The 9,494-nt window shown below is 39.8% G+C and overlaps 1 protein-coding gene across 1 annotated transcript; it reads left to right on the top strand.

Moving 5' to 3' along the window:
• Window positions 1–312: 312 nt before the first annotated feature.
• Window positions 313–3,610, top strand: LOC131048275 (disease resistance protein RPV1). The gene is made up of 5 exons (XM_059208340.1): window positions 313–920; window positions 1,048–2,200; window positions 2,283–2,351; window positions 2,542–2,724; window positions 2,825–3,610. The coding sequence occupies exons 1-5, from the start codon at window positions 313–315 to the stop codon at window positions 3,608–3,610; spliced, it is 2,799 nt and encodes a 932-aa protein (XP_059064323.1).
• The last annotated feature ends 5,884 nt before the right edge of the window (window positions 3,611–9,494 follow it).

Genomic DNA, 9,494 nt, shown 5'->3' with positions numbered 1-9,494 from the left:
AAACTTAAAATTTTCGTTGGTATTTGATTGACGTAGAATTTTTTGGTCGATTGGCTATACGTTAGCTTCTGCACTCCTTCCGCCGGGTTTCGGCACAGACCACACTTCCCCACAGCTCTTATTTTAATTACATGCTCTTATACAAGACGCTTCCGCATATATTTTTACTGGTTTCCTACACAATTACCTTCCTGGCCACTGGTTACAGACTCCATTCTCTTCAGCATGTCAAGCACCCATTTGATTGCATTTAATAAGCGAAAGAAACTTTAGTCTAGTTTAATAGTAAATACGGTCAAATGGGTATTGAACATGCTGGAGAGGCCACACGCACCTCTTTTATATACTTCGCAATTTTACCTCCTCAACAAGAAGCCTGCATTCGTTGGTGCATCAGTTATTGTTTCTTTGTGTTCAGTTAAATCTCATTTCATGGCGTCAGCTTCTTCTAGCAAACCAGAGGTAATCAAACCGTCATGCGATGTATTTATCAATCATCGAGGAGTTGACGTCAGGCACACTCTGGCCGCGTCCATCTATAAGGCACTTTGTAGACAAAATTTCAGAGTTCTTTTGGACTCGGAGGAGCTGCAAGTGGGCAATTTTAACACACTTGCTGTAAAAGAAGCGATGCGCAGTGCTGCTATTCACATTGTCATTTTTTCTTCAAACTATGCCCATTCAAGCTGGTGCCTGGACAAGCTGTTATTTATACTCAAAACTGACGCCACAATCGTGCCTATTTTCTATCGTGTTAACCCTTCAGATCTCCGTTGGGCTGGACAAGGGAAAGGAAAATATGCTCATGCATTCGCTCAGCATGAAGAGAAGGCTACATACGCATCAGAGAAGATCGAAAGCTGGAAAATGGCGCTCCAGACGATTTCATTTATTAATGGTGAGATTATTCATAATCAAGAGTACGTATCCGATTCACCTTATGTCTATGAAAACAAATATTTTAGATTTCTCTTTATGATCCAAGCTATAGTTTTTTATACATTTTCAGTGACTGATGCTCGATTCGTTTTTGTTATGAATATTTAGCGATGAGTTGAGAGCGACTAAGAATATCGTCAACGCAATACTCATGCTGATGAAGGAGGAGCCAAATGATGCTGATGCAGTTGGTCTGGATGAAACTGTAAGAGACTTTGAAAATTATACATCCCAATGTCCAAAAAGCCACCAGAATATACAAATTGTTGGAATTGTGGGTGTGGGCGGATGTGGTAAAACAACTTTGGCGAATGAGTTGTATAACAGAAATGCCTCTTCCTTCGATGGCTCCAGTTTTATTTCTGAAGTGCGAAATATATCCAAAAATGATTTGCCTAATTTACAGAAGAAACTGTTAGAGGATCTGTTTGGTGATGTGGAAGGTCTTCCAATTGAGAGTATAAACGAAGGCGGTGAAATTGTTGCACAATATCTGAGATCACGACACGTACTCATTGTTTTGGATGACATCGATTATGAGTACCAACTGGAGGCTCTCATGGCTGGAAAGGATAGCCTTGGACCAGGCAGCTTCATTATTATTACAACAAGGGATAAGGGCATTCTTAAACGTTATGACAAATCCATCATAATTTATGAAATGAAACCTATGGATCGGCGTCATGCAGAACAACTTTTTTCTTGGTATGCCTTCAACAAATCCTTTCCAGTACCGGGGTTTGAAGATTTGGTGGGAAAGTTCCTAAACGCTTGCAATGGTCTACCTTTGACTCTCAAAGTGTTAGGGGGGCTTCTTCATGGCCGGGAAAAGGATTTCTGGGAATCTCAATCACACAAGGTCTCAAAGTTATTGCCTGGAGACGTGCAGAATAGGCTAAAACTAAGCTATGATGCATTAGACGATGAAATCAAAGCTATATTTTTAGACATAGCTTGTTTCTATGTCGGCAATGATAAAGATTTAACTCTCTCTGTATGGGAGCAGTCAGGATGGGATGGCGAGCGCAGTCTAGAAATGCTTGTAGATAAGTCCCTTGTTGAGCTTGACAACTTCAACCGGATAAAAATGCACATTCAACTTCGTGATTTGGGTAGACAAATAGCACTTCAGGAGAGTCCCCGCCGTTTATTCTCTGACGCGCAAAATAAACCGACACAGGTGAGCTTCAGATTTTATTTCAGTGTTCAAGATTTGCTGACTGTCTTTGCTTTCAGCCAGCTTAGTAGCAGGTTTCCACAAGTATCACTTAAATCTTCTCCATCTGTGTATCGGATTTTGCACTACTTTCTTCATTCTTAATCGGCTTCATCGTATGTAGCAGGACTATCCAGATGATGAATTTGATACAGTATATCAAATATGGATCATGGACAACGAAAAAAATCCGGTGGTAAGCTACATTTCTCTTCGCATAACATATACTTTTCCACGTGCCGTTTTCTATCAGTTGTAAAACTCAAATATTTGGTTGTTATTTGATTGGTATAGCTATTTCCGGGGGATTGGGTATATTATACTCTGATGTTATTATATAGTTGTATTTAACCTTCAAAAAAATTTGGTTAATCCATGCCTTCCAGGCTCTCAGAACTAGAGGCGATTACATTAAAGCTGCGAAGAGTAATCAGACAAGACTTTTGAAATGGCTTGTGTGGTACGATTGCCAACAGGCCAGCATTCCTTCTGGGATTTCGCTGGAAAATTTAAGAATTTTGCACCTTAGAAATGGATTCTTTAATAAGTTATGGCTTCATGACGCAAAGGTGCTGTTTTCTTGTTTCCTTGCAATACACAGCTTTCTTCATTATTTAATTTTAAATGGACATCTGACTCGGTATTTTTCATTATCTTTGCAAAGTGCAGCTGCCTAAGCTTTTGGAGGAGCTGAATATTTTAGGTAGCATTGGGGAGTTTCCAGAATCAATAGGACAGCTTGATCATCTTAAAAAAATTGTTGTTGATGGTTGGCCAAACACCAGCTTGAAGGGTCTACCTGAGGAATTCTGTCAGTTAAAGTCTTTGAAACATCTTACCCTTAGATGGTGTATAACATTGACATCACTGCCCAGGCATTTAGGCAATCTGAGAGCCTTGCGGCATTTAGACCTTGCCTTCTGCGGCAGATTGAAGGAATTGCCTAACTCCTTTGAACAATTGGTCAATCTAAGTCACTTAGATTTCCAAGGTTGCGAGAGACTCGTGATCTCACCACATTTTTTGAGACAAATCAGGGGTCTCGAGCACTTGAATCTTATGAATTGTAGAAATATTAAAGTTTTGCCTGCTGAAGTTCCATGTCAAGGGTTTCTAAGGACCCTAAATTTGGTTGGCACAAGCTTGGAAAGGCTACCGAATGAAGTAGGGAGATTGGTTAACTTGGAAGTTCTGGAAATAGGAAGCAGTTATTTGACAGATTTGCCGATTTCTCTCGGGAACATGACAAATCTGCGAACGCTGAACCTGGAAGATTGCAAAAATCTTACATGCTTACCAGACTGGTTAGGGCAGATGACAAATCTGCGAGCCCTGAACGTGAAAGATTGCAAAAACCTTACACGTCTACCGGACTCCTTATATCTAAGAAGACTCCTTATATCTAAGAAAAAATTTGTGTATAAAAGCGCCACAGGCTCAAACAGATACTCTTGAAATAACAGCAGAGAAAAAATTTGTGTGATGTGGAGGAAAATTAAAATAATGTTCAGTGCTTGTAATTGCATTCCCTATCTAATACAAAAATGTAACTGGTTAGCTTAATCTAAGAGACAAGGAAACTATTGGTAGACATTAATTTCTACCACCAAAATATCTGTATTTGTCATACCCGGCATTTATTTTAGAAGCTTCTGCCAACTGATAAAGTTAAGCATTTAAGACATTAACTTCTTCCATCTACCTCCAAGATATTTTCCACGTATATGACAGAGGCAATTGTAATAGGTTAAGAATTAGAGGAGTTCCAGCTGATCATGTATGAGGAATGGAGCAGCATTCTGAGCTGATGTAATGATTATATAAATGGATTAATGAAGGCATAAAGTGCTGTAGTACTCAGAAGTTTTTCTCATATAAGAAATCTTGTGTTGGATATGTTTGTGTTAATTTTGTGAATGTTGCATCTGTAATCTGTAATCCATCCACTTCTATCAAGTGGTATTAGGGCGGATGATACATGATCCAGAGGAACCTCGAGAGGCGGGTCAAAGTGTAAAGTGTAATTGAAAAGGCTGAAGGGAGCCACTTCACAAATAGAAACCGTTGTTGTTGTCAAGCTGTCACACAGAGATTTAGCTGTATGCGAAAAAGAAGAGCTGATAAAAAAGAAAAAATTTCACTGTGGAGATTGTTGGATCGCTATTTTCTAAAGAAGCTGTAGCCTTGGTGAAAGTCAATCGTTGGAAAGGAGGAGAATCTGGTGACAATTATTGGCTATAAGATTTTTTGGCTTATGTATATGTGTCCTAGGTGATGCATATAGACTTGGTTTGCATTACAGATATTAGATGTACAGCTAGTTTTGATTGCATTAGGTTGAAAGTGTTTGGGTTGGAGGCGATATTTTTTTTTATGTCTACGTCGAGAGAAAGAATTAAAATTGTTTAGAAGAGTATAGTTAAAGTCAAAGTCTGTAGCAAGAAGAATGGATAGATGGGATCAGAAAGTCAGTGGAGGTTACAAGGTGTTTAAAGTGAAAAATTATTGTTGTTAATACATGAAGAAATAAAATGGCTGAATGCAGCAACATTTTGGTTCTGTGTGAGTAATGTTTGAGGCATGTTGAGCCCACTAGGATCTCTGAGCATCCACAGTGTGACTCTATGGGAGGTGGTGAGAAAATACAAGTCTCTCGCACCTAAACCAACAATAGACTAGTAACCAAAAGGGTCAGAGACCATGGATAAAGCATCCCAGCAACAACATGGGATTGGTGCAGGACCACCTCATCAACAAGCTATTCATGACCTTAAGGATGAAGGCTAGGATCATTAGTGTGTCTTGTGTTTCATGTATGCAAATAAACCCCACCATGTAAGCCCATATCACCAATTAGGCAATTTGAGAAGCCAATTGGGAAAATGTGGTCAATAGGGGTAATAGATGGTCTAGATTTGTGTTTGATAGGCTTTAGACATGTTTCATGAGTGTTTGGTTGATCCATGTATGTGGATTCCAACCTTAGCCAATATGACAACTTTTTGTGCAAAATTGCAAAAATGCAACTTTTGGGGTGCAAAAGTGCAACTTTTTGAAAATCGATTGGGGGAAGTCTTTCAATGGCTCCAACCTACTCCAAATTTGGTGGGTAACCATTGGAGAGTTTTATAAGACTTGTGGGAATGATTCCCAACATGGTTGCTATTGTAATTGGAGTTTGTGAAGCAGTAATACACTAAATACTACAGTTTTCCCAGAAATCCTGAGTTTGCAGGAGTTGTACGTGCCTGTACAGATTGATTTGAATCCCACCATCCATGGAGTAGATAGGGGGATGAAATATATTTCTTTTGGTGGTGGTCTGAGGTCTTAACTATAATGGAGTAGAAAGAACCCTCTATTCTTCTGACTGTAACCCAAAAATTGAGGGTTTGGAGAGGGTTTTGAACGAAAATGGCCTTATCTTGCACTCTAGTCCATTAGAGGACTCATCCTTTGGATGGATGCAAGATAAGCCTCTTTACTTTATTTTTTTTATGTTTTGTTCCAGGGGAAACTTTGTTGTATGGAGAAAGAAAGAAAGAAAATTAGGTAGGCATCTCTATGTGACTACTTAGGACAAGATTTAGGACAGTCATCATAATTTGTCATAGCGGTTGATTCCAGGCATACAACCCTAGAATTAAATGTTACTCACTATTCCCCACATTCCCATAAATTTTATATTTCATTTGGTGTACTGGTAAAGGCAATTGCTTTGTAAAATAGGGTTAATTGCCCCTATTAGGTCTCTTAGTCTCCAAAGAGAACATACCTTGTAATTGCAGATCTGGCCAAACCATTTTGGGAATCAGTAAAACTTCCAAAAGGGTGTTTGAAATGATAATTTTTTTTTAGGGGTGTGTGGAACATTTTTAAGTTAAGGTCCCTTCTATCACCAAATAGGGCTACAAGCCTAGGGAGTAGGTTTCCAAAGGAGGTATAAGGAATTGGTGCCCAAAACCAAAACCTGGGTTTGAAATAGTTCTTAGATGTTAGTTATTGACCAAATTTTAAATTCCTAAGAGTAAGAGTCATCGGTAAGGCATTTTTGAGGAGTTGAAGCCTTTTACTCATCTTGAGTAGGCCCAAACCTAGTGAATATGTGTGTAGTTTCATCCAAGGTGTGGAGTCCTTCCTTGGAGGACCCTTATGATTATTTGAGGGGTCACTGGTCTAATTTTGGTTGGGCTTGTCCTCAGGTGTGTGGGTAGGACTCTACATCAAGTGGTATCAGAGCATAGGAGTGATCTTTAGATAAAAGGAGAAGACAAGATGTCGAAAGAAGAAGGATCCCATGAGGCACCTTCAAGAATGACCAATGCAAAGTTGAATGTCCTAGTGAAGAAGTAGATGGAAGCGAGAAGATAAGTCAAGCCTGAGAATTAGGCTTTGAGAAATGAGATGGACCGGTTGAAGGACACAGTGGAGAGGGGAGATAGAGACTCTAGAGAAGAAGGGGGTGAAGAGGAGATCCCTATGCAGGAAGAGCTAGAGGTACCTGTAGACCAGAGATCCCTGATGAGTGTCCTCAAGTCCATGGTGAGAAGAACAATGGATGTTAAGATGGATCTGCCAGTATTTGCAGACAAGATGGAGCTTGACATAGTGATGGAGTGGATAGACTCCTTGGACAATTTTTTTGAAAGTGAAGACATACCAAATCACCAGAGGGTGAAGATGGCCCAATCCAAAATGAAAGGGGCTGCACTAAGTTGGTGGACTTTCATCCAAGATGAGAGGGTGAAAGAGGGAAAGAGAAGAGTAGCTATATGGAAGAAGATAATGGCTCTAGTGAAAGAAGCCTATGTCCCAATGGACTAAAATATCCAATTTCATAGGAGGAGACATAATTTGGAACACAAGGAGATGGATGTGAGTTCCTATACCGAGGAGTTCACGAAGTTGTGTGTGAGGACCAAGGTGAAAGAGACTGAAGATGAGAAGGTGGCAAGGTATCTCAATGGGTTGAGATTTACAATCCAAGAAGACTTGAATCTCCACACCCCACAAATAGTCCAAAAGTGCTTTCAATTGGTACTCAAGGTGGAGGAGAAGTTGAAGAGAAGGCATGATCAAAATGGAAGAGGTAAATAGAGACAACAAAGAGGAGGAAGAGGTCCTTTCAGAAGTAGAAGAAATGGTTTTTGATACCAGGGAGACTCTAACCAAGAAGGCAATAGAGGAGAGAGTGGTTACAACCAAAGAGGGGGCTACAATCCAAGAGGGAGCTTTAGGGGTAGAAGACCACCCTCTAGAGGAAGATCCCAAGGTAGAGGACCTCCTAGGTGCTACAAATGCAACCAAGAAGGGCACATGGCCACTAGGTGTCTGGAGAAGGCTTCTCGCTCCATGGGAGAAAGGAGAAGCAATCTGGTGCAGGAATCTAATTGTCAAAGTGTGGAAAGTGCAAACACTTATCAAAGTGTTAATGCTCCTGATAGCTATGGCTATCCTGAAAGAGGAGAGGCTCTAATGATGAGGAGAGTAGTAATCAACATGAAGGTACTTGACAAAGAGCCTACACAAAGGAAATCTCTTTTCAAAACCACTCGCAAGGTAGGAGGAAAGGTATGCAAGGTTCTGATAGACTTCGGATCCACTGAAAATTTTTTATCACTTGAGATGGTAGAAAATATTAATCTTAGAAAGCTACCTCATCCTTACCCCTATAAGGTTTCATGGCTCACCCAAGGTTAGCAAGTAGTAGTGGAAGAGCAGACTTGGGTAGAGTTTCAGAATAGATCTTACAAGGATATATTGCTATTTGACATAGCCAAGATGGATGCATGCCATCTCTTGTTTGGGAGACCATGGCAGTATGACTTGAAATCTCATTGTGACGGGTTGAGAAACACCTACTCAATCACCAAGGATGGTAAGGTGATAGAACTCTTACCTCTAATAGAGAAAGAGATGGAATCAAAGGGAAAGGATGCAAAGTTGTCGATGGTAGAAGGTAAACAGTTCATGAAAGAGATTGCAAAGAAAGGTGCAATTTGATATGCCCTCATGTCTAGCCCTAAGGTGACAAGGAAAGAGAAGTTTGCAGAAGAGAGAGAAGGAGGACATAATCACATAGACCCTACAGCTAGATAATTGCTTGATAAACATCAAGGCATCATCTCAAATGGAATGGGAAGGTCATGCCACCAGTGAGGGATATCAGTCATTGCATAGATCTAATCCCTGGATATACTCTCCCAAATAAAGTAGCCTACAAACTCACTCCAGACCAGAATGTAGAAATGGCAAGGCATATTGAAGAGTTGCTTGAATCAGGACTGATTGGCAAAATTCTAAGCCCATGTGTTGTACCTACTATTCTTGCACCCAAGAAATAATGTGCTTGGAGGCTTTGTACAAACTCAAGAACCATCAAAAAGATAACCATAAGGTATAGGTTCCCAATTCCTAAAATAGATGATTTACTTGATTTCTTAGGGAGTGCTAAGTATTTTAAAAAAATGGATCTAAAAAGTGGATACCATCAGATTAGAATAAGGCTAGGGGATGAATGGAAAACAACTTTTAAAACCAATCAAGGGTTATATGAGTGGAAGGTTGTGCCATTTGGGTTGTCCAATGCCCCTAGTACCTTTATGAGGATAATGAATGAATTCTTGGTGGAATTCATAGGAAAATTTATCATAGTATACCTAGATGATATCTTGATCTTCAGTCACACAAGGGAAGAGCACCTCAAACGCATAGATATGGTTCTCAGGAGGTTACATGAAGTGAAACTAATGATCAATTTGGATAATTGTTTGTTCATGCAGGAGGAGATCATCTACTTGGGTTTTGTAATCTCACAAGGTGAGTTGAAAATGGACCAAGAGAAGGTGAGTGCTATATTGTCTTGGCCTACACCTAGAACTATGAATAATGTCTGGAGCTTCCATGGTTTAACAACTTTCTATAGGAAGTTCATAAGAGGATTTAGTCATGTTTGTGCACCCATGCTTGACACCATAAAGGGAGGACAAAAGTGCATGTTTAGTTGGACCAAAGAGGCAGATAATTCATTTGATACATTGAAGAAGAAGGTTGCAGACCAACCGGTCCTTGCCTTACAAGACTTCAACAAGATATTTTAGGTGGAATGTGATGCAAGCCACTTGGCTATTGGAGCAGTGCTCAGTTAGGAAGGAAGGCCTATTGCTTTTTTCAATGAAAACCTAAATGATGTGAAGATAAGATACTCATCTTATGACTTGGAGATGTATGCTCTAGTACAGTCTTTGAAGAAGTGGAGGAACTATTTATTGCCTAAGGCGTTCATAGTTTTTATTGATAATCAGGCACTTAGTTTCATAAATATCCAAGCCAAGCTAAA

The sequence above is a fragment of the Cryptomeria japonica genome, chromosome 7 (assembly GCF_030272615.1).
Source record: "Cryptomeria japonica chromosome 7, Sugi_1.0, whole genome shotgun sequence".
NCBI lineage: Eukaryota > Viridiplantae > Streptophyta > Pinopsida > Cupressales > Cupressaceae > Cryptomeria > Cryptomeria japonica.
Note: the sequence above shows the minus strand (reverse complement) of the source record. Positions and strands in the feature narration are given on the sequence as shown.